The sequence below is a fragment of the Heterocephalus glaber genome, unplaced genomic scaffold (genome assembly GCF_053883595.1).
Source record: "Heterocephalus glaber isolate CG9 unplaced genomic scaffold, H.glaber_assembly_v1.0 deba00001465, whole genome shotgun sequence".
Lineage (NCBI taxonomy): Eukaryota > Metazoa > Chordata > Mammalia > Rodentia > Bathyergidae > Heterocephalus > Heterocephalus glaber.
In genome coordinates this window covers 30,083,062-30,109,018 of record NW_028258312.1, presented here as the reverse complement: position 1 = coordinate 30,109,018, position 25,957 = coordinate 30,083,062, and the positions used below count along the sequence as shown (strand labels likewise).

General features: G+C 39.7%; 1 protein-coding gene and 1 long non-coding RNA gene across 9 annotated transcripts in view; one reads left to right on the top strand and one right to left on the bottom strand.

Moving 5' to 3' along the window:
- Atg10 (autophagy related 10) overlaps positions 1 to 25,957 on the top strand; it is a 268,942-nt gene that overhangs the window by 188,046 nt on the left and 54,939 nt on the right. For 4 of the 8 annotated variants that reach the window (XM_021255724.2, XM_021255723.2, XM_087181007.1 and 1 more), the window contains 2 exons: positions 6,309 to 6,406; positions 23,179 to 23,280. In XM_021255724.2, coding sequence (XP_021111383.1) covers positions 6,309 to 6,406; positions 23,179 to 23,280 — 200 coding nt within the window. Of the gene's footprint in view, positions 1 to 6,308; positions 6,407 to 12,778; positions 13,698 to 23,178; positions 23,281 to 25,957 lie in introns of those variants that run through there. The other 4 variants (XR_015439007.1, XM_087181005.1, XM_087181006.1 and 1 more) reach the window with 2 other exon arrangements.
- Positions 13,701 to 21,673, bottom strand: LOC147826625 (uncharacterized). Its single transcript, XR_015439008.1, has 3 exons — positions 20,862 to 21,673; positions 18,328 to 18,386; positions 13,701 to 17,123 (listed from the first exon to the last, which is right to left on the bottom strand). It is a non-coding gene; the product is annotated as an uncharacterized LOC147826625 (long non-coding RNA).

Here is a 25,957-nt window from a genome sequence, read left to right as displayed (position 1 = left end):
ATGATGCTTTTAACTCTTTTGAGAAGATATCTAGAAAGGGAATATCTGGGTCAAATGGAACCTCTAGTTTTAGTTTTTGCAAGGAATCTCCAGACTGATTTTTATAGTGGTTGCACCAATTTATAGTCCCACCAACAAAGGGGAAGGGTTCCTCTTTCCCCACAGCCTCACTAGCATTTGTTGTTGGTTGGTTTCTTGATGATGACTGTTCTTTCTGGAGTAAGATGGAATCTCAGTGTTGTTTTAATTTGCATTTCTTAAATGACCAGTGATGTTGCACATTTTTTATATATTTATTTGCTGGTTTGTACTTCTTCATCTGAGAAGTGTCTGTTCATTTCAGATGTCCATTTTTGGACTGGAAGAAAGATAGCCTCTTTAGTAAATGGTGCTGGGAAAGCTGGCTTTCCACATGCCAAAGATTAAACCATACCCATATCTCTCAGCATGCACTAAACTAAAATTGAAATGGATCAAAGATCTAAATATTAAAAGAGAGGCACTTAATCTGATGAAGATAACATACATAAAATGCTTGAAGATATTGGTATAGGCAAAGACTTTATGAACAAAACTCCAGTCACACAAAAAATATTGCAAAGAATCAACAACTGGGATCATATAAAATTAAAAAGCTTTTGCCCAGCAAAAGAAACCACCAACAGAGTGAAGAGACAATCTACAGAATGGGAACAGTTTTTCACTAGGTACTCCTCAGACAAAGGACTAGTATCTAGTATTTATTAAGAACTCCAAAAAAATCAAACCTCCTAAATTTAAAGAACTTTTTCAATTCTAATTTGCTTTGGTATGATTTTTTGCTTTCCTTCTTTTGGTAGGAATCTATTTTACCCTTTCATAGAACTGACTCTGATTCATTGATTCTTCATGTTTTTTAGACTCAATTTCATTAATTTCTGCTCTGATCTTTATAATTTTTTTCCTTCTACTAGTTTTGGATTTGGATTGTTCTTGTTTTTCTTGAGACACATCAATAGGCTATTTATCAATTCAATTCTTGAAATGAGTATACAGCATTCACAGCTACAAAGCTCCCTGTTATAACTGCATTCATTTTGTCTCATAGGTTCTATTATGTTGTTCTTTTACTATAATTTGAGTCTAGAAACTTTCTTTCCTAATTTCTTGTTACTTATTGATTATTCGACAATGTATTATTTACTCTTCATGTGTTTGCAGAGTTTCTGTGGTTCCTTTTGCTATTGATTTCTAATTTCATTCCACAATGATCTAATAGTAAACAGAGAATTATTTCAATTCTTTTATATTTATTTAAGCATGCTTTATGACCTAAGATATGATCTGTTTTGGAAAAAGTTCTGTTTGCTGCTGAGAAAAGTGTGTATTCTGTTGGATGAAACACTCTGTAGATATTTGTTAATTCTCTTTGTTCAGTGGTGTGGTTTAACTCTGATTTTGTTGTTGTTGTTAATTTTGTTCTAATTAACCTGTCTATTTGTGAGAGTGGAGTATTGAAGTCCCTTGCTGTGATTGTATTAGTGTCTATAGTGTATTTGTATCTGTAGTATATTAGTGTATCTGTCTTTTTGTGTCCAGTAGTTTTTGTTTTATGAAGTTGGGTGGACAAACATTCAGTGCTTATATATTTAAAATTATTATCTCTTTCTATTGAATTGTTCCCTTTCCCAGTACATCATGGCCATCTTTGCTGAGGTGAGGCATTTTAAATGCATTTGTATGTATGTGAGTTATATCGTGTTACTGTTATGTGTGTTTAATTAATAGCTATGTGTTTCCTGCAAGTGCTCAGTGGTTTCCCCTACCCTGCTGTGCTGTACCCTTTCCATGGTTTACTCTCCCTTTCCCTGTACCATGCATACTTCTCTCTGACAGGTATCTGAATAGCTAACACTGCCCAGTGTTTGCTCACATGTTACTTTCTCAGTGAGGTCAAAATTTGCAAAGCCATCCATTTCTGGCATTCCTTAGTCTACTATCTTTTTTCTTTTTACCATAGTACATATTGCCTCTTAACATATGATGCATTGTGCTCATTTATTGCATTCCTGTTTACGGTAGCTTCCTTGTCCCAGCTCAGCTAGAACATAACCTCCATAAATCCATTGTTTTGCTCACTAATGTATCACAAAGGCTTGAACAATGCTTGGCATACATCGTGCCAAATTATACAAATATCTCTTTTTAAAATTAACTTCTTATCTCATTATCCCAGAGAGAATCTTGATGTGGTGAGCTACTAGTTTTTCTGTCTTGAATTAAAGCAGTTATTTTTCACTTTGACTTAGTAATTCCATTCTAGGGAATTTATCAAAAGAAAATAATAGAAAAGAAGAGAAATGGCTATGACTTACTTTGTGACTTTGTTGGGCCAGGTGCTATTTCAAAGCTGATAATAATTTAAATGACCAACAGCAGAGGAATACATAAGTATATTACAGCACACCATTTTAGTACACTCACACATAGCCAGTAGATCATAATGCTGACTTTTTACCAATGTAGGAAATATTTACATCATAATACTGCAGAGGAAAAAGTATACTCCCATCTTCTAGTCTTTATGACCATTTATGGTGTGCCAGACCTTCATTCAGGTGGAGGGGAACAAGGTCTATTTCCAGGGAACTTGCCTACTAGTTAGGAAGGGCAGGAAATGATGAATATACAAGAAAGTATGATAATTTCCTAGAGAGATAGTTGCTATGAAAAATACCAAACAGGACAAAGGAGTGACTGGTTGGAGTGAGTGTGTGTTGGGGTAGATTTGCCACCTTCACTAAAGGCTGATCATAGGAAGAGTAGGGGAGACAGCTCGGTCAGCAGGCCCAGGTGACCTCAGTGTTTGGACTTCACACATGAAAGGAGGGGAACTAGAGAACAGTGCTCAGCAAGGAAGTTGCATCAGGTTGTGTTAGAAACCAGCAGGGGCAGTGACCAAGCACTGGAGCCTGGAGGACCGAGGCAGGCTCTTTGGAGGCACTTGGACTTGAACCCCAGTATAATAGCAATGGAGCAGACAGCACAGATTCCAGAGAAATTTAGAATATAATATAACAGACCATGTTTTTCATGATGAGGCATAATGTTGAGAAAGAGCGAGCAATGTAGAATGATTCCTAGGTTTCTGGTTTTGCAAGATTGAGTGAGAGAGAAAGAAAAAGCACAGTGATGTTTTCATGTTTTTTTTTTTACTTATTATTAAAAAATGTAGCCAGATGGCAATACCACACACCTGTAATCTCAGCCCTCGGAAGGCTGAGGCAGGAAGATGGCCGTAAATTTGAGCCCAGCCTGTGCTACACAGTGAGTTCAAGGCAAGTATGAACTATATAGCAAAATTCTGTCTCAAAAAAATTTTTTTCCTAGCTGTAATTTTTGGGGGTGCCAGGGATTGAACCCAGGGCCTTGTGCATGCTAAACATAAGCTCTACCACTGAGTTATACCCCAAAACTCCATACAAATTTAAAACCAAAGGGACATAGAGAAGTGCATTTATGTTAATCTGTTTTTATTAAATGATGTAGGAAGAACCTAGTGCTACTAATGGGTACTGCCTTTTTAAAAACTAGAAAGACTAGTTTAAAGAAAACTGGAAAATCTATAAATTTTAAGTATTTTGTGACAAAAGTAAAACTATATTGGCTTTTAACCTGTTTTTAACTCTGTTGTTGTTATTCTAGGCTGACAAGATCACTTTTTAATTCCTAACAAGTTCCTCCCTCTCCCCCGCCCCCCATACCGAGAATTGAACTCAGGGCCTCGCGCTTGCCAGGCAGGCTCTGGGCCGCTGAGCTACATCCCTGGCCCAGGAGTTCATCTCTCTAGACTTGATATGTCTGAAAATTTATGGTATATAATCTCAATTCTAGTATCCCACCTGGTGAAAATTCTGTAGTTATCCCGGGGGTCTCTCCACATTGCTGCTAGGTGCTTATTACGCTAAGTTGTAGGAATGTGCCCAGGAGAGAGGGCAGGTGTCCGCCTGTGGTGACATCTAACCATACAGTCCATGCTCACGTTATTGACGGAGTTATTCTAAGGAGTAAAATCAAAAGCATCACCGATGCTAAATGGAGACACTAAACCTAGTGTCTCCTGTAGGTCTGAAGAGCTTTCATCGTCTTAAAGGAGGTGATGTTGAGAAGAGCATTTTTTGATTTCCCATTTTTTTCCATAAGTGTTTTATAAAGCATCTGCAGCCTCTGCCCCCGGAAGCAGCAGGAAGAACACTGGATTACGAGTCCTGAAACCTGGCTTTGGACCTCAGCTCAGAACGGAGCTGACTGCATAATTTTGGGGATTTGTATTTCCCAAGACCTGGGTTGCCTTATTTATCAAATTAGCAGTTATATCAGCTCCAACCTTTCATTTCCTCTCTACTTGATTTCTTCTGGCTTTGACTGTAAGAACTCCTTTACAGGCATGTCATCCTTTTATAATTGTTTACTATTTGACCTAAGGTAATTAAGACTGTATTAGCCCCTCTGACTCCAACACACACCTGTGTGCACACACACTCACATGTGCACATGCGTGTCTTGAAGATACAGGGCCCTTAAGAGCAGAGTCTGGCCCTACACTGCAAACGCGTTCAGGAAAAGTGTAACACTGCGCTGAAGGCAGCTTGTTTTTAACTTGTACCAAAACATGACATTCAAATGTTAATTGGATGAATAAATCTTGTTCATTTTACAGACATGGAAATGTCAATGGAATAAAACTATTTATCACAAGATAATGGTCTCCTGCCGCCAGATAAATGCCAAGATGAAGATGCTTATTGGAAATGTATCAAAATATTCTATTGCTATTTATTGAAAATAAAGGTTGAGGAAAAGTTCAACTTTCCAGGGCAAACATGAGAAATGTCCTGCTTATGTGATTAGTATATTATGGTATCAAAGACAGTGTGCACGGTGTAGAAACAGGAACATTCTCAGAAACAACAGTCCAGAAATGAATCTTTCAGCACTGAGAATTACTGTAGTAATGGAGGGGGCTGGGAGGAGATACCTGATATTTACTGAGCTCTTACTTACTGCCCAACAGAGTCCTCAGGTGCATTTGCTAATGTAAGCTCATGAGAACAAATTTCAAAAGGATTATCCTCATTTTACAGGTAAAGTTAAGAGCAAAAACTTTCAGGCACACAAAAAGTAGTTGCCAACTCCAGTGTTTAAACTTAGCCTAGACGATAACTCTAGAGCTTTACCTTCACACCCTGTACATTTCTACTCATATTCTGTAAGTCTGAATACTACAGTGGTCTTTAGTTGCTTGGAATTTTTGAGTAGATTATTTTCTTAAGTTTTGTTGCATTTGACAACCAAGTGCATCTTAGGATCCAGTGGTTTAGTATATGGTGTATTCTCTCTAAGGAAAAATGTGCATTTGCCTATGAAAAGAGCACACCCAAATATCTTGAGGATTTGATAGTTCTGAGTGAGCCAAACAGCACTAAATTCAACCATTTAGACACCTTCTTTGTTATAGTGTGTTTTTAAAGTCTTTAGGTAACTACTTCGTTCTGCTTCCTTTTTTGAATTTAGCTACCTATGTTTTCTCTTTACTTTCTTAAGTATAAGTGTCGTAGTGGTCTCCATAAAATACATTACTTGGATGGTTACTGAATGTAGATCATTAATTACAACTGCCTAAGCAAATAAAGAGTTACAGCCCCTCCTCATTGTGGGTGGCAGGGACCATCTGGTCTGGCTGTGACCTCTCTCTGCCTACTGTTTTTAGGACTTGTGGACCTGTCAGAATTTCCCTAGGAGATGGTAGGTCCTGACTAGAAGAAATTACGAGTTTTCATTTTCTGTGTTCTCCATGATACCTCGTGGAGCGATGTGGACCTTACAGATGCTCGATCAGCAGGACATTGAGAGAAGCCCGGGGTTGGTCTCTTTGCTTTAAGGAACAGAGAGAGCACTAAGGCCTCAGAGACATACACAGGGAGCCCTTTCGAATACAGGGTCCATTTACCTGGTCCTTTGCCTGTGCTCGAATCTGTCAGTTCTCCCTAAAACACTTTTGGCTTTTATTTGTTTTGTAAAACTCCTAGAGGCAATGAATGGGTAGATGATTTAACTTCTAGGTGGATTCAACAGAGAAAAGCTTAAATGTTTAATGTTCTCTCAAGGAAAAAATAGAAGTTCACAGAGCATTCTTGTGATGTGTAAGTAATGTGTGAACTTAGTAAAGGTTTTTTGAGAAGCTGTATCCTCCTCCAGATCTTTGGATCTGTACCCAGCAGCCCGCGTCTGGTGGGTCGCTAACTCAGTGTCTTAATGCTCTTTCACAGATGGGAGGCCACTCACCCTGCAGGACATCTGGAACGGAGTCCACGAGTCCTATAAGACGAGGCCGCTCCAGGGGCCGTGGGACACAATCACTCAACAGGTGAGAGCAGAGCGTTTGCGCCTACTGCACGCGGCCCCTTCCCTCTGCTCCTCTCTGCCTCTGCTCCCTCCGCCCTCCTCCCTCCCCTCTCCACATCCTTGCGACTTTAGCTTGGAGGCGGTCTCCTTGCACATCTTCCCGGATGCAGACTTGCCGTCGCGTACCTATGATAAGCTTTCCTAACACCCTATAGTTTTCCTTCACGGCGGTTATCACAGTTTGAGTGATACATGTGGATGATTTTCAAAAACTTAGTATCAGTCTTGTCCATTATTTTGTGACTCCTTTGAAGGCAACCCCCGTCTGGTTTTCTGTTTAACTTTTCTCCGTGCAGCAACACCAGCCCCAGCGCAGTGATTATGCTATCCTGGGTGTTGGGCCAAACTGTTTCATAAATGAAAGCAGAAGCCACGTTGGCACACACACAAAGGCTTAGCTGCTTCAGCTTGTGTTGTCTGTGATGTTGCACTTACAGAAACGTTGAACTTTGGGTTAGTAATAAGTTTGTAATAGGTCTGCAAAAGGAGTTATAAAATATAGATTTGCAAAGCAAAGTTGATGGCTTTGTCAATCATGTAAGTCAGTGCTGCATTGCTAAAATCAACAGTTAATTACTGTAGAATTTAAAAAATATTCATCACCTTGCAACCAATTGTGTTCTTCTTAAAAATAATTTTTACTAGGCCGGGGATTTAGCTCAGTGGTTCTGGTGCCTGCCTCAAAAGCACAAGGTCCTGAGTTCGATCCCCAGTACCAAAAAAATAATAAATAATAATTTTTACTTAAATCAAAACCTCTTATTTTTCCAAGCCTCTGTTAAGCTTAATGAGAGCTTCCTCCAAAAGTGACTTTATCAGCTGTTAGAATTTTCATTCCCTCTACATATTTGATCATAGTAATGGCAGTTTGTTCCCAGGCAACAGAAGGATCCTTCCCTTCTCATAAGTACTTCCTCTGCCATGACTGCAAGTGACCTTTTTAGGTGTCAAGTGAAGACAGAGCTGGCACTGAGTATCTTCACAGTGCCCCTCCAATGGGTCCTTCCCTTCCCTTTCCCTGTCACCCTGCTGGACTAAGCCCACGACGGACCCGGAACCCTGACCTCTGTCACAACTTCGCTCCCCTTGCAAGTGCTCACCCAGGGCCTGTGGGTGTGGTCTAGAGGCCTTCCCTGCCGGCCGCAGTGTGGCCACCTCCTCTCTCACCTGCCCCTCCAAGTCTGTCCTCTATTCCTCTGCTCCACACAGCTCCTGCTAAACATGGCTGCTCTGGCATCTTGTGCGGGTTGTTTTTGGAATTCTTTCCAGGGTTGATGCCATCCCTCTGTGTTCTGTCAGTGTATTTCCTACCTCTTCTCTCATACTCTCCTTTCTCTGAAACTACCAAAAATTACAAAAATAGCTCTCTCTGAAATCCCAGTTTGGTAGACCAGGCGTGCATAGTTGTTATGAAGAACAGTAATATGATGTGCAAGAGAAGCAGTCCTGAAGATTTTGACAAAAGCATCTTGTTTTATGCGGACTGTTTTACATTAACCTTTCAGTAGTGAACGAAAGAGATAAGTGTTTCGGTTTCTGGTGTTTTGTCAGTGACCACACAGAGTCCAGGACTGCATGGGGTAGACGCAGAGTCCATGGGCCCAGAAAGCCATTGGTTGTAGGAGTTACGGAAGATGGCAAAGGATGAGGAAAGAGATTATTCAAAATACATATGCATTTAACTTCAGCTTTAGCACCTTTTTCTCAGTTCCTCCTCAATTATTTTTCGCATTACGCTTCTCAGCCCAGTTTTTAGCCTTTGCCTTTCTTTTCTCTCTAGTAGGTCTGTGATTGTTCTCTAAACTACCAGCCTGTAGTTCCGTTCCTGGTGATTCCTGTGTGATTTTAGCATCCCTGTGTTCTACCTCAGGACGTAGGAACAAGATTTTGACTTCAGTTGCATTTTCTTAGTCTCCTGATCTGATGTTGCCAATAGATTTCTTCCCGCCGGTGACCCATATGTTGTTAGACCAAACACGTGAACCAGTGTGTCCATTGATTGTTTTTAATAGAGTTGATGAATTTACTTCAATTCATAGGCATGGAAGGGGCCATCTTTCCCCTACTTACCATAGAATTGTAGTGATGCAGATCCTATCCTATCACAATGAGCATTACTAGTACTAATACCAAAGCAGAGACTCACTCAGTAGGAGAGATGTTTGATATTACCAAACTACAACTTCACTATAAAATGGAGACAGTCCTTTGGAATTTGTCTTATTGGAATCTGATCTGGAAAGGGTCCTACTTCTAACAATAAACTTTGATTTAGGCGTTAGAGTCACTTAACACAATGTGTGTCCAGGCATTAAAGATGAAGCAAGAGAAACTCACTGTAGCCGTAGCACTATCTGGCATGTGAAAGTTGTCATGTACATTTCCTTTGAAGCTCTTGGTCTTTAACCCTCACAGATTAATGGGTTGATATCTTCCTCTTTCCATTTGCGTCATGTCTTCCAGAGAATGGGTGTTCATTTTTGTAAGGCCTCATGTGGAGAGTAAATGGTGTCTTTAGTAGGATGAGCCCAGGTGTCACACAGCTCCGGGGGAGAACAAGCTGACAGAGTATTGGTGGTGCATAGAGCAGACATCATTTGCAGAGCTGTACTGCAGACTCACTAGCTGGCAGACTGAACGTGATAATAACATCCTGCCCTCCAGAGTGACTTAGACACAGAAGCAGCCTTTGCATAATGCAGACTGCATCTCCTCTCTCCATCTCTTGTTCCGAGGCCTGGTTGTGCTCCTGTCATTTGTTACTCTGCATCTTTGGTGATGACACTTGTGTCCTTGAAGCATTCGTCTCCATGAGGAGGGCCTACTCTTGGGGACGTGAGCCCTGTCTTCGGAGGACAAGGCACTCATGCATCTCATGCTCTTGGTGATGGTAGTTACTCACCTGCTTTTGTCCAGCCTTAGGGTTACCTGTTCTCCCATCCGGAGTCCAGTGCGGAACTTCTGGAAGGAAGTGAGCAGATGCCTCAGTTGGTGAGCGAATATTCCAGTAGGGAGTGCTGAAAGGTGCGGGCTACGTTCCGGCCGGGACACCTGTGACCCTGATGAGGGTAGCATCACAAGGTTAAGGACATGGGTGCTCAGTTTTGCTTAAGATGTGTGTGCTTATGTATGGGATGTGGTGGTCACTTAAGTAATTGTCTTTCTTCTTTTAAAAAACTTTATTTTGAAAAATTTTAAAGATACAAAAGTAGAAATAATAGAATGCCCTTGTAGGTATGTGGCCATCTTATTTGTTTAGTTATTTATTTTGCTACTGGGCTTTGAACCCAAGTCCCAAACATGCCTAGCACACTCTCTGCATTGAGCTGCAACCCAAGCCCCTTCTTTGCCTCTCAGCTGTGAGCCTAGAGCTGTGGGGGAAGCAGCCTACAGTTTGTCTCCTTTCAGACACCTGCATTCTTTCCAAAACCTGATCCATGGGCTTTGAATCTGGAAACAGAGAGGTGGAGGTGCTTTGCTGTCCAATCCCATCTCTGGGGAAGGCGAGCACAGGAAGTGGCGAGGCAGGTGGACAACGATGAGAAGAAACTCCGGGGTCATCTTCCCTCCTTTGATCACACCGTGTGGCCTCCATGCAAGAAGCAGGTTAAATATCTGTCGCTCAGGAGTGGAGTCTGAGGAGCCTGTGCAGGGCTTGCTTTGCATATTTCAAGATCTCTGATTTCATTTTGGAGATTTCGCATGCCTAAAACATGCAAAAATATGATAATTAATTTCAATGAGTTTCATTTTCTTTCCATGCTAAATTTTTCAGGGTTTAAAAAAAAATCACAGCACACACAAAACAACAACAAAAAGCACAAAACTCTTGAGGCACCTTTCAGTGAATAGATTGCTTTTGACTCAATGATTCAGGAAGTCCCTGGTTAAGGATTCTTAAGTAATGAAGCTTAATATGTTGCCCGGTGATTTATAATGATGGCTGATAAACTGATGATTTAATTGTGCTTCCTCTAGTAATAATCTTAAGTGCCTGAGTGAAGTTCCAGTGATTGGCTTTCTTCTGAACTCAGTCTCCCTGGAGTCTTCAGGCGTCTCTTACACAACATCCGATAACTGACTTTTAACTGTTCCTATTTTAAATAATACAAGTCAATTAAAACACAGCTGTTTAACAAAACTTCATGGTGCTGGTGTGGGTCTCCGTGGGTATTTCCTGATGGCTCCTAATGACATCAATTTAGTGCACCTGGTGGGATCTGCATGCACTGGAAGTGGCTTAATTCTGAAATGACAAGAAAATTAAGCGGCCTTTATGGACTGCTGCTGCTTCTTCAGATCACTGCCAGCTCCACGGCTGGCTTCTTTCATGGTGAAGTTTTACTTCAACGGGACCGCAGACATCATCTGATTGTGTTCTCGGTAATTTGTTGCTAATTTGTTGAATCTGAGTTTCTAGATCTTGGTTCTAGGCATTAATCAGTCACCTCAGTAGGCAAGCTTATGGCGGCACAGTAAGGTGTCTGCCTTTCAGGCTTTCTGTGGAAACCTTGGAATATTTCACCAGTTCCCAGGGATCCTGCCACACTTTCCCGTCTTGGGAGGGTGAAACGTGCTCCCCCCGGGGCGTCCTCACTTCCTTTGATATCTTAGGGTAGTAATGGCGGTGCAGTTTTTCTCTGTCTCTGCTAGTAATTGTTTTCAGATGTCAGTCTGTATATACGCCATGATTTTTGGTAGGTATTGGGTGGTGATGTGTACCACCCACAGTCGGAGGATTTCACTCTCTGTATTCATACTTGTATCAGTGCACTTCATTCATACTCCACTGTACTGTTCTTGTTTGGGAACAAATAAGATTTAATAACATGGATTTTATTGTACCGTAGACTTTCCTTAGATTAACAAGTATATGAAACTTCCTCATTATCTTTAGCTGAGCAATTTTTCTTAAAATATTCTTGTGGCCCCTGTTCATCTTAACTGCATACTAAATACTCTACAAGCATCGATGTAATATGCTTTCTCATCCAACTTCTGCTCTTTGAAGTTTCTGACCCTGACACACTATTTAAGTATTCAAATTAGTCTGAAAAGGGAGAAGACTTATTATTTGACTATTGTTAAAATGATTTCTGAGATGTTTTGTTTTGTTCCATTTTAATGAGTATTTGAGATACATAGTTAAGATACATAGTTATTTATTTTTATAAATAGCCAGGAGATAGTGTTGTATTTGAGTTTTCCTTATGTTGAAGTTTTACTTCACTACACAATAAAAATAAGAGACTGGTTAATGTTCTTTGTTATGTGTATATTTGGTTGAGCAGAGCACTGCTTGGCTTTTATCCATCAGAGTTACACTTGACCCAGCACATGCCTTGAATCTACATAAGGTCCTTACTTAAAGAATTGCATAGCATTTCATTGATCCTTACAATTTCTATTCCTAAGAAAGGAGCAACTTATAAATATAAAAATAAAATACCATTTAAAATACTTAATAATTAATTTTAATATTACTCATCCTAGCACATTCCATTTGGATAATTACCTACCATCAATTTTTAATAAACATCTTAGCTCTCAAACTTCAAGTTTGAGGAATATTCATATTCTCGTTTCCAGTTTCTGAGACAGAGGTTTTGGGTGGCCAGGCGGGCAGAGAGGGCAGGGCTGGGTGTGGGAGGGGAGAGGGAAATCCCTGCTGATTCTGCACTGGGGACATCTAGGGTCCCCAGCAAGGAGGGTGTGCTTCCTAGGAAAGATGTTATTCACTTTATCTTGCTTTTGGTAGAATCATTGCTGTACACACATGATGTAACATGCATTTATTTAACATGTAATTCATTTCCACTTCCTAGCCCCTTCAACTTCTCTTTCACTGATTATTTCTCCTGATTCTTTTCCATGTCAATTACTAAATTCCCTATTACATCTTCTGCCTATATAGTTAAAGCATCAGCTAATAAAGATAATACTGAGTATATCAAGTATATATGCAAATCAAGGATGTGTGCAATTATTTTATTGTATGCTTATGTTACTTTTTTCAGTATATTAGTTGAGGTCTGCTTTCTTCAGTCTGATCTGAATTTCAAAAATATTTCTAGGGGCCAGGGATTTAGCTCAGTGGCACCTCTCCTGCCTTGAAAGCTCAGGGTTCTGAGTTCAATCCCTGATACCAAAAAATAAAAAGTATTTCTAGTGTTTCTAGTGGTATACACCGAATATAATAATCATCTAAGCAAGTGAATAAGAACAGAGTGGTGGAGGGGGAGAGATAGTTTTAACAGAAAACCTAGGCTCAAGGAAGTTTCTGAGCTTTCTAAGAACAGCAATAAACCAATTAAATTGCTTTCTCTTGTTACAGAAGGAAGTGGACAAGTTTATTAGAAGAGACAAAGCTTTTTTCTACATAGATCAGCTTACAAATATGAAAAAGTGGTCCCCTAAGTGGATACCCCTCGGCCTGACTCTAGGCTGCAGGGAGGGGTGAAGTTCAGTTGTAAGCCTGGGAATGCCTGGGCCCCCGCAGGTACAGGTTAGAGCACGAAGGCCCTCACAGGCAGTAGTGTCTCTTTCAGGTCAGCCTGCGGGTGCCTTTGGAGTGTTTTGAAATAGTTTTCGACTTGATTGCCTTTGGCTGGGTGCATGCTCTGCAGTTTGTTGTGTCACTGCCTTCCCTCAGGCCTCATATTCTATGTCACTGAATGTCCGAGTGTTTCCAAAAGGCATTTGAATTCTCCTGTTCTCGTGTTGATACAAGACATAAAGAAAAAGCTTTACAGATACTGTGTCAGTCTGAGCGCAGGAATCTCACATGGATCTCAGATTATCCTCAAATAAAAGTGGCATTGTTTAGTGTGAAAAATTGTTATAGCCATTATTCTTCTCCAATTAAAAAGAGTAACACATACCAAAAAGTTTTAATAGAATACAAAATACCATAAAGAAGAAAGTAAAATTACCCATAATCCCATTCATTAAGTTACTACTGTTAATTTTTAGTGTTTTGCTTTCCAGAAATTATATTATATATATGTGTGTGTGTATGTGATGTTTATGATTGTATATGAACACAATGTACACATTATGTATGTGAATATATAATTCTACTATATATGAACACAATTTTAATGTATATATTATGTATGTAAATAAAAATACATACCACTACATATTACACACACACACACATACACACACACACACATACACACACATATATATATGCACACAAAGGAATCATACTATGCACCTGATTTTTAAAGTTTATATTGCAGGCATCTTTTTATTTCAATGTTCAAATATCTTTTAATCACAGTTATATAGAATTCTATAAGATAACAGTATAATTGTTTTAATCAATTTTATATTGTGAACGATGAAGTTTTTCAAACTATATCATAAACAGTTCCTAAGTGAGAATACTTGTACATATGATTTATACAGTCATCCAGGTTTTTCTTTGAGATAAATTCTTAGAATTGGCAATTCAATGAATATTTCCTTTTACAGGGTTTTGTTAAATGTTCTCACATCAGAAGCACGTTAATTCCTCCCACCAGCAGCATATTAAAGAACCCATTTTCCTAGCTGCTCAAGGGGAACCTTTCATAATCATTTTCTTACTCCGTTACAATGTTATGTCTGCCGATCTTGATTGAAGTTACAAAACAATACTGGAGTCACTTATGAATGGCTGAAATGTGAGATTTTCTTGCTGTTGATTGCATGTGAATTTTATTTATTTATTTATTTATTTTGGTACCGGGGATCAAACTCTGAACCTTGTGCTTTCAAGGCAGGCGCCAGAACCACTGAACTAAATCCCCAGCCTGCATGTGCATTTTAGACACTGGCAAGGTTAACGTATTGTCAAAAGTGAAGAGTTTGATTTCCATTCTTGCCAAGACTGAGTGTTGGCTTTGCCACCCAGAGCTGGCTGGCAGGAGCACCTCCTGGCCCGACCGGGCTGATCTTCAAATCGTGCATTAGATTCCTGCGAGTGATCGAGTAGAAGTCCTTTAAGCATGGGGGATGCGTCTCAGATGGCGAGACTTTTGTGAGCCGGCATTAGTCATCTACCTCCCCTGGACAATCCGATTGATGTGGAATATTCGATTAAATAAAAAGATGTCTGACCATACCTTCCCGGATGTGGCAACTGTAAATGTACTTCCTTCCAAACATTTGAAGAGTCAGCATTTGAATACTTCAAAAATATCCATTTGGGTCTTGAAGCACATCTTCCAAATATGACAGGTTTGGTTTGGATCATTATTTTTGAGCCTTTCTTCCTGGCAGTGATTGGCTGACAAATTAACTTATTCTATAAGATGAACCAGGTCATCGCCATAAAGATGAGTGCTTTGCTGTCACAGGAAATCAAATATCTGCTTCTTCTTAAAGTCCTATGAAATTTTTTGGAAATAAATGTGGATGTGTGGGACTATAGTGCATCTCTATTTCATAACTGCTTACAAGTAGAATATGTCTTTTCTAAAAGTTGTTCCAATAACAATAGCCAACACTTAGGGAGCATTTTCCAAATGCCAGACAATCTTTAAGTACTTTACAAACACAATTTCATGGAATCTTTAAGCACCCTGTGAGTTTGGTACTGTTTTCCACATTTTAAGAAAGGGTTAACTGAGATGCAAAGAGACGAGGTGACGGACTAGAGGTCAAACATCTAAGTGCTGGAGCTAAATTTGGAACTCAGATAGATACACTTGGGAGCTCAAGTACTCAACTACGGTTTTAACGCCTTTCACAAGGCTAATCTTGCTCTCAGGATGGTGTCATGGTAAAGATATTTTATTAAAGTGCGTCTGACCCGGCTCCGAGTCACAAACTCCCTGGAGAATCTGATGGGAATCTTTTCCCAGGCGGACAAAATTTTGCAGCCCTCATCAGCAGTGCTTTCCACCTCAGCAGGACATCTGGTTCCTTGGAACACGTGGCACCCATAGTGATTAGAACTCAACCTCTATTCTGATTCAGGGTCTTCCACTTAGCAAGAGTATGACCAAGCACAATGTATTTGACCTTTCACTTTCCTCGTCTGCAAAATAGGAAATTATTTCCACATGAGGAATATTCTGAGGACCACCCCATTGGTGAGAACTTGTAATGTGAGTTGTGTGCTTAGCTTTGTGCTTGGCACATTGCTGATGCTATGAATAGTAGCTATCATTACTAGGAATTCACAAATGCTGAGGAAGAGGAAAGCGGTGGGCGTGCTTTCTGTTCTGTATAAAATAGAGCACTGTGGTGGTCAGTAGAATTGAGAGTAACTTTCCTCCAGCAATACGTTACCAGGAGCAGACTGACAATTTATTGATGAAAAGGCTGACATTTCAGTGCTTAGTACATTTAGAGTTAATTATTGAGCTTTGTAGTTCTCATTCAAAAAAGGACTCAAAATTGAATTTTCTTGTAGCAAAATTCCATTCTCAGGAAAAGCCTTGAGCTTTAAATGACTAGTCAGACAAGCTGTTCACTATGGATGGGGTTGCAGGTCCCAGGAGGAGTGTCCCCAGAAGTGACCTGCCAGCCACAGGGAGAACCCTTCTCCACAGAGCTTCTCCCTCGGCCTTGCCATTGGAAGATGCATGCTGCCGTCTGGAGTCGTTACTGGGGCCTGAACCTACAGCTTCCCATCGAGGTATAGATGTATCTTAGCATGTCCCATGGTACAACTGAAATGGGGTAGTAGTGGAAGCTATAGTCCATTTTGAAACAGACTTGCTGGTGAAAGAGATTCAACTGAATTTCCATCGAAGTGGCTTCTTCCAGCCATTACGGCCGGAGTTTCCCCATCTCAGCTACCAGCCTTACTCAAATGGTCTTCCTTATCCAAGACTGAAGTGGCCTGTCTATCCTCAGTCCCTCACTCAGCAGTTAGGGTTTTCAGATGTAGACTCGCTCATGTACCACCAGCGTGGAGCCCCCACCAGAGAACACAGGACAGCAGGTGTCTTGAGCCAGGAAGGCTGAGTCCCAGAGCCTTCGTCCCTCACCTCCACCTTTGCACAACCAAATTAATCACAAGAAATTGTTAAGAGAGAGAGTAATCTTGAGAAAGCCCTGTAAAATGTTTGGTTTTGACTTCTCAAAATGACCATATAGGTCAAAATGATCCACAAAATGCAATTATTTTTCACACAAATGTTTTTTAGCATCTACTCAGTTTCTTCACACATATTTTTGATGTCAGTGTATTCATCACCACCGGGAAAGGCTAAAGGATCAGTAGTTGTGGCCTCTTGAGTACGTGAATGGTGTTTCCCCTTGGATATTTAGAAGTGGTTGTAACTCTGCACAAACTTGGCCACACGTCTTCCCCATTGGTCAAGATGGCTGCCCCCATGGCTGTGGACCACTGGTAGATTACCTGTGCAGAATAGGTCTTTCTTTTTCCAATGATGCTGTAACCCCATTACCTTCATTTCATGTATCCTGTGTCATGAAATCATTGTGTCAGCTACTTTGGCTTTGGCTCTGTGTTCAGAAAAGACTCGTATGTGCATGAAGGCATCTCAGAGCTTTGCGTGTGCTCCTGGGCACCTGTTACGGTGCACAGGAGAAGCAGTGACACGTTTGGACGAGGCTGCATAGACAGGACTTTGAGCCCTCCTCCCCATGCCTATCAGAATCCGTCACCAGAACACCTCCATTTTCTTCTGGTCTGCAGTTCTCTGTGAGATTCCCTGTGAGCAAAACATGTTTTGCTGCTTTAAGATGTTTGTAAATAGCCAAGCTATGGGGCGCATCACCTAGACACAATTTGAAAGACTATCAGGTTAAAGCCAGGCAGATAGCACTGACATGCACTTGGACAAGAGGAATGTTGGTTAGAATGGGCCATGGGGTCTATCTTTTGAAGGAGCTGAATCAGGGATATACAAGTCTGTATTGTTTCTAACAGGTCACTTAGGGAAAAATATACTCTTGGGCTTAACTGAGATCAGTGTGTCCAGGCCTACCATCTGCTGCAGTTATTTTGCTGGTTATTGACTAAAAATATTTCTTAGATTCCACAGCCTTGGATATTGGGTATCACAGAGTTAATTCTCTCAACTGCTAACCACAGGGCCTGGAGGAAAGGTGTTAGGATGTTTGAATTTAGAGCTTCATCCTGGTACTCCACAGGAGACAGACTTTGGACTGCGAGGTGCTCTGGGGCTCCTTTAGAACCAGAAAGTGAAGACCTTTGACTTCGAAAACTGAGGCTCTTGAGCTTTTCAGCTGCCAGCAGCGACTTAGGAGCTTCTGGGTCTCTAAGCTAGTAGGCTCCTTCATACTCAGCTCCTCCTTCCTTCACCCGAGGCAGCTCCAGGAGGTCCCCAGACAGGACACCCCTGCCCTTGCCTGTTCGGAGTCTGCTTTTCCTCCTGGCTCAGTCTCACCCTGCTTCAGACACTTTCCCCAGTGTTTCCCCTCTGGTCCCGCAATCTCAGTAGTGGTCTCCGTCTTCTTAATGCCCACAACTCAGCTCTTGCCGGGATCCAGGCCAACCTGCAGTCTGTGCATTGAACACACTTCTGCACACTAAAAAATATTTCTAAAAGGCAGTCGTGTTACTCATGTGCACTGTCTATTTCTATGCAGCACAGGATGGAGGTGAATTCCTGGCTGATGGTTTATAAATCTTACGGGAGTGAAGTGCAGGTAAGTGAGGTCAGTCTGAAGGTGATCTCAGAAGAAAATCATACTGGAATGCAAAGATGTTAGCAGGAATGTAGGCACTCTGTCAGAGTCTTAATTAATTCTTGGACAGAAGGAGAAATTGGGATCTTTGGTAGAGAAAAAGCTACTAGATTGGTTAATTTAATACTACAGTCTGAATCTTATGTAGTGGGTAATTTGGGAAGAGTACTGATAATTTATGGTTACCATTTCCTGAATACCTACCATATGCCAGACTGTCTTCTAGGGATATTTAGATAGATTCACCAATCTTGATAATGACCCTGAAAGCAGATAGTAGATTATTATTATCATTATTATTACTTTACCTAAGAGGAAACTGAGCTAAGAGAAAGTAAGTACATAATTTTCCCCCAGGTAATAAATGGTGGAGACAGTATTCAAATCCAGTTGTGTTTAAGTCCTGGCTTGAATGTGAATACCATGGGCCATAGATTGCATGAACGATTTAACTTCATTATAGCACACTGCTGATAAAACAGATCCATCCCATTGGGAGAACCTGGTGTGTGTCTTGACTTTGTTTTTTTTTTTTTTTTTTTGGTTATAATTCACATACATAAACAACACTATTTGAATGTATATAGTGAGTGCTTTTCATAGCTTCACAACATTGTGTGGCCATCATCACTACAGAACTCTAGAGCATCTTTATCATCACTTAAAGAAGTCCTGTCAGCAGTCAGTCCCCATCTGTCCCTCCTCTCAGCCGCTGGCAGCCACCATCTTCCCCTTTGCGTTTGAAGATTGGCCTCTTCTGGAGATTGTATACCAACGCAGCCACACAATGGGTGATGCTTCAGTTGGCCTGAGGGTTTGAGGTTCACTTATGTTGTAGCATGTGCAAGTATTTCATTCCCTTGATGGCTGAGGAACATGCCATCATATACATCACCACATTCTGATCATCTGTTCATCAGCTAATGGGACGCTTTGATTGTTTCCACTTTGGGGCTGTTATCGATAATACTACTGTGAACATTTGTGTATGTTTTGGTGTGAATATATATTTTAAATTTCCTTGTGCATAGACCTAGCAATAGAATTGCTGGGTTATATAGTAACTACATGTCGATTTTTTTTTTTTTTTTTGGTACCAGAGATCGAACTCAGGTCCTTGCGCTTGCAAGGCAGGCGGCATAACCACTGAGCTAAATCCCCAGGCCCTACATGTTGAATTTTTAGTAACTGTCAAACTTTTTTTTGAAGAGGCTTTACCATTCTATGTTTCCACCAGCCATATGTGAGGATCTGATTTCTCCCTCTCCTTGCCAGCCACTTGTTATTGTCTGTCCTGTAAATTATAGCTATCTTATTACGTCTGAAGCTGCATCTAACCGTGGCTTTTATTTACCTTTACCCAATGTCTAATGAGGTTGAGTATCTTCTCATGTGCTTATTGGCCACTTGGGTGTCTTCTTGGCAGAAACTATGTCTGTATTTGAATCATTTGCATATTTTTAATTGGATTGTGCTTTTTAATTTTTGAATTATAAGAGATTATAATATATTCTAAATACTAGAGCCTTATCAGATATATGAGTTGCAAACGTTCTTCCATTCTCTGGACTGTTGTTTCACTTTAATAGCATCCTTTGGCTCGCAAATGTTTTTAATGTTGATTAAGCCTAATTTTTCAATTCTCTTGTTTGTTTCTTTGCTTTAGATGTCACCTCTACAAACTTGTTACCTAATCTAAGGGTACAAAGATTAAACCCTATGCGGTCTCCTGAGAGTTTAATGCCTTTAGCTTTTCAATTTAGATCTCTGATCTATTTTGACCTATTTTTAAATGTGGCTCCAGAAAGGAGTCCAAGTTCATTCTTCTGAGCATAGCTGCCCAGAAGTCCCGGAAGCATGGTTTGTGAAGTTATTCCTTTCTCAGTTGGCTGTGTTGGCCCCCTGGTCAGAAGTCAGTTGACTGCATGTGTATTTAAGCCTGGACTCTCAGTTCTGTTCCACTGATTCATGTGTCCATTCTTATGCCAGCGCCACTGTGCCTGGATTACTGTGGTTTTACAGCAGTGAGGCTGAATTGTCATTTAATTTAATGGGGAAGTGTCAGTCTTCCAACTTCGTTAGGCTTTTTGAAGAGTACTTTTGACAAGTTGGGGGCCCTTGCATTTCCATATGAAACTGATGATCAGTTTTTCAACATCTGCCAAAAAGTAATTGGAATTCAGACATTAACTGGGCGGAGATCAGTTTGGGGGACATTGATGTCTTAACAGTATCAAGTCTTCCAATTCAGGAGCCTTGAGCATCTCCCCCCTTTATTTCTTTTAATTTCTTTCAGCAATGCTGTGTAGTTTTCCAGGTTACAATTTTGACATTTCTTTCATTAAATTTATACTGCAGATAATTTCATTCTTTTTGATGCTCCTGTGAATGGAATTGTTCTCCTAGTTTCATTTCAGATTGTTTACTGTTAGTGTATAGAAATATAACTGACATCTCTGAGTTGACCTTGCCTCCTACCACTTTGCTGAACTCATCTATTAGCCCTAATATACCATGATGAGAATGTGTATTTTCTCTGTGTTTTCTGTAGTTTCAGCCTTAATTTAAACTCTCTTCCCCAAAATCCCCAAAACCTAGTGGTCTAAGATGGCCTAAGACATTCCTGATCTCATTTTCCCACATTGCAAGGACAAGCAACTGTTGTGTTTTAATTGAAGAAATTCCCAGAAGGGAACAGAACTAGAGCACTTTGTTGGGATTTGGGGGACTTAACTTACCCGAAACTTTTCTTAATTGCTGTTCTGCTTGATTTTGCACATAGACTTCTGAAGCCCAAGCATCCTAATTTTGTGGAAGCGGCACTCAGTGTTTCATATGATCATTTGCCTTGAGCTCCTTGTGAGGACCAGGGTGTTGAGCAGACATTTCCAGGTGCACATATGCACCCAGCTCCCGCCCTGATGCAGCTGGTTCTCCTGGTTCTCCAGTTTTCCTGCATAGGTTTCAGTTAAAAGCAGTCAAGTTCCTCTGGTCATTTCCACTATTCTAAATGCTAATATTTATTCTTTTTTAGAAAGACATCTGTTTAAAATTTTGCAATTTTTGCTGGGAGTAATGGAGGATTTCTTTCTTTCTTTTTTTTTTTTTTGTATGGGAATTGAACTCGGGACCTTGCACTTGCGAGGCAGGCGGCAGAACCACTGAGCTAAATCCCTGGCCCAGTATTTCTTTTACTATTAAAAGAAACCAAGGTCAGAAATCTCCAAGTTACACAAAACAGTGTCATCAGCATTAAGTAAAAATTTCCTGGGTGTGGATTTACTGACTTGGTTGAGTTTGCTCAAAACATGAAAGCCCTGTTTATTTCACGGTAGAATTTATGTGCTTGAGAAGGGTGGTCTCAAAACCTTTGTAATAAACTTCCAAGTGCTGATAACTCGAATTTGTGTCATTAAGGTGTATTGAAAGGAGTGTGGACTTCAGAGGAACACAGGGGTAGGATTAAAGGCTAGATTTCCCCTTGAGAGTTCCATGTCCTGGACAAGTCACCAAAGCTATCTTGCCTGTTATTAATATACCTAGACCAGCTTGCTTCCAGTTAGCGTTTGTCTGAGAACTCCTTACCCTTTAACTGTTAATCTTTGTCTGGATTATTTTTCCCCAACCAAAAGAATATTATTTCTTAAATCTGTATACAGTAAATTTTACTTTTTTGGTGTATAGCTCTGTAAGTTTTGAAACATTCATAGAAGTATGTATCTCTCATGAAAGTTAAGATACAGAACACTTCTTTCATCATCCCTCCACCCACATTTCCTTGTGTAGCCCCTGGTGGTCAACCTGTTCTCATGCCCCAAGATGTGTTCCGTCTTTATGTTGGATGCTTTCCACAGTAGTGCACTTGGATTTATATAGTTTATAGACATTTTAAAGTAACAGTTCTCTCACTTAGAAAACCGCATTAGAGACTTACTGCATTGCTGTAGACAACTACAGTTTATAGCTTGTTATTGTTGATTAATCCTCATTGTATGAGTGCTCAGCATTCCGCTTATCCATTTGCCAGATAAAAGACCTCTGGATTGGTTCTGATCGGTGTAATTTTAAAAAATGACTATACACGTTCATGTACAGGTTTCTGTCACTATATTTTTTCTTCCTCTTGAGTAAGTACTTAGGAGTAAGATTACTGATCCATGTGGCAAATACGTATTAGAAAATACAGACTATTTTCCAAAGAGTCTTTAACTATTTCAACCTCCAGCAGCAGTTTCTGAGCATTCCCTAAGTGTCCATCAGCTGATGAGTGGATAAAGAAGATGCGGTACGTATATGCAGTAGAGTACTATTCAGCCATAAAAAGAAAGAAATCCTGCCTGTGACAACGTGGAGATCCTGCTGGGTCATGATGGGTCATGTTGGATCTATAGGTCAATTTGGGAAGAATTAATATCTGAATGAGACTGTTCGACATGTGAGTAAAGTGTAGCTCTCCATCTTCATGTATCTTTTTCCTTTTTTCAGTAGTGTTTTACAGTGTTAAGCATAGAGTTGGGCATGGTGGCACACACCTGTAATCCCACCACTCAGGAGGATGGGGCAGGAGGGTCCCGAGTCCAAGGCCACCCTGGGCTACATAGCAAGACCCTGTCTAATCTATCTATCTATCTATCTATCTATCTATCTATCTATCTATCTATCTATCTGTCTGTCTTTTCAAAATCATTTACCTAATTATTTTGTTTTGGTATTACTGTAGTTAGGAGACTTAAAAATTTCCAATTCTAATTGTTCCATTGCTAGTATATAGAAGTACAGCTGGGGATTTACATCAGTGGCACCTGAACCTTCCTCACAAGCACAAGGTCCTGAGTTTGATCCCCAGTGCCAGAAAAAAATATATACAGAAATACAGTGAACTTTTATATACTCTACATGTATCTTGAGACCTTGCTAAACTCACTTGTTAGTTCTAGGAGCTTTGGTTTAGTTTGGGGCAGCATTTTCAATTTGGACAATTATTTTATCTATGATAAAAGACAGTTTTGTTTCGTCCTTTCTAACCTATATGCTGTTCCTCCTGTTTCTCACCAGATTTCACTGGCTAGGACTTCCCGAATAACGTTGACTAGCAGTGTGAGGGCTTTGACAGTTTTATGTACCAACTTGGCGAGGTTGCATCACCCCAGTATATGGGCAAGTATTACTCCAAGTGTTTCTATAAAGGTTATTTTTATTTTATTTTTTTTCCATTAAGTTTATTGGTACATTTTAGGTATACAGTACAGTTACATTCATCATTGGGATCTTGTACCTTTACATGATGCATCTTGGTTCTTATTTTTTCCCCATTCCTCTGCCTTCCCTTCACCCCCTCCACCTCTCCCTGTTTACAAAGACTTTGTTTCCATGTTTTTCCTTTTCTCATATTTTTTCTTTTCCCTTCTTTCCTTTCCCCTACCCCTCCCACTTCCCCTACTCCTTTAGACCTTTTCTTCCTATTTCACATTATCAATTATACATTTTCCCCCATTAGGTTTATTGGTACATTTTAGGTATAAAGTACGGTTACATTCATCATTGGAATCCTGTACCTTTACATGAGTATCTTAGTTCTTTTTTCTTTTCCCCTTCCCCTGCCTTCCCTTCAGCCCCCCACCCTTCCCTATTTGCAAAGATTTTGTTTCCATTTTTTTCCTTTTCTCATATTTTTTCCTTTCCCTTCTTTCCTTTCCCCTACCCCTCCCACTTCCCCTGCTCCTTTAGACCTTTACATCCTATTACACGATATTGATTATACATTTTTAAAATTACAATATCAAGATCTAGGAGACATTACCACAGATTTTACAGAATTTAAAAGGATATAGAAAGTGTATTTCAAAAATATTTTTTGAAATAAATTTGACAACTTCTAAGAAGTACCTTGGAAGACAAATTCATGAAACTAACTCTGGAGGAAATATAAAATTTGAATAGCACCTACTAAAGAAAGTATATTCCTAGCTTGAAAACCTACCTATATGACAACAACAGGCTCATATACATTTTAACTGATAAATTATATCAAACATTTAAAGCAGAAAAAAGAAGAAACACTTCTCCCCTCATTTTAGGAAATCAACATTGTGCTAATCCCAAAACTGGATAAAGATAATAGAAGAAAAAAGTATGAACATACATAGAAATTTGTTTAACAAAACAAACTATTAGAAGTCAGATCTGGCAGAATGTAGAAAGTGGTTTTATTATAGGAACGGCAGTGTTGGTTCAGCATTGGAAAATCCACCCCCAAAAGTCATCGTTTTAACAGAGGAAAGGAAAAAGCCATATGATCCTGTCAGTAGTTGGAGAAAAAGTTTTGGACTAAATTCTACAGCTGTTCATGGTAAAAGCTATCAGGAGACCAGAAGTAGAACAGAACCTTTTCAACAGATTAAAGACATGTACTCCATACTTCCAGCAAAAATGCCTTATGTGAATAGAGAAGAGTCAATGCTTTCTCCTTAAGGTGGGGAACAAGGGCAGATATGCTTACTCTTCATCTGTCCATTAGACTTTGAAACATAGGCCCAAACCAAAATTGTATGGCAATAAAGTGACACAATTAGGATAGCATTGGCAAGGTAGAAGTAAAATCTTTACATGTAGATGAAATGATCATCTACAGAGAAAATACTAAGAAATCTCTAGGAGCCCCTAGAACTTGTATTTGAATTTAGCAGGATTAGAAAACACAAGGTATATATAGAAATTCAGGTCTGTGTATACTTGCTATAAATGAAGAATTGGATATTGAGATTTAAAAGTTATGTAGGAGTACAAAGGACCTAGAAAAGTTAAAAAAAAACAAAAAACAGTGTTGGAAGACGTTAGTACCTAATTTTAAGACTTCCTCTAAAGCTACAGTAATCAAGGCAGTGTTGGTGTAAGGAAAGACATGTAGATCATTTGAATAAAACAGAGAATCTAGAAATAGAACCACACATATATGGTCCACTGAGTTTTGAAAGATTATTTAACATTAACATTTTATAGAATATAAACTCAATTCAAGAGCCAAGGAAAAGATAGTGTTTTCAGCAAATGGCACTAGAACACCTGGTATCTGTATATAAAAAATTAACCTCAACCCTTTACTTCTGAACATAAAAATAACTTGAAAGAGGGTTGGGGATTTAGCTCAGTGGTTTTGCCACCTGCTGTGCAAGCGCAAGGACCCAAATTCGATCCCCGGTACCAAAAAAAATAAATAACTTGAAAGGACCTATGAACCTAAATATGAAAGACTAAAACTATAAAACTTTAAGAAGAAATTATAAGGGAAAATGTTTATGAATTTAGGGTAGGCAAGAACTTCCTAGGATACAAAAAAACATGATGTATAAAAGAAAAAAATTGATAAATGAGCTTCCATCAAAATTTAGAACTTTAAATGACATAATTAAAATGAAAAGTAGTCCTTAAACAGACCATATTTACAATGCATATAACCTATGACCAGAATATATGAAGAACTCTTACAGCTCATTAGTAGTCAACTCAATTAAAAAGTAGACACAAGAAAATGATAAATAGCCAGTACAGCATAAGGAAAGGTGTGCAACTCTAGAATCAGAAAAATACTTATCATGAACAATAACAAGACTGAATTATACACTCATTAGGGAGATGAAGTTAAAAGTTTTAAAAGCCTTGTCATGACTTTTTCTTTTTGTTGGATTCTCCCACTTTGTGCTTAATTTGTCATGCCAAATGGATTCGTTCTACTGGGTTTCTTGGGGTTGTGATCCTCACTGTCTTTTCCTAGGATATTTTCTAAAATTTTTTGGAGTGCTGGTTTGGTATTCATGAAGTTCCTGAGGTGCTCTTT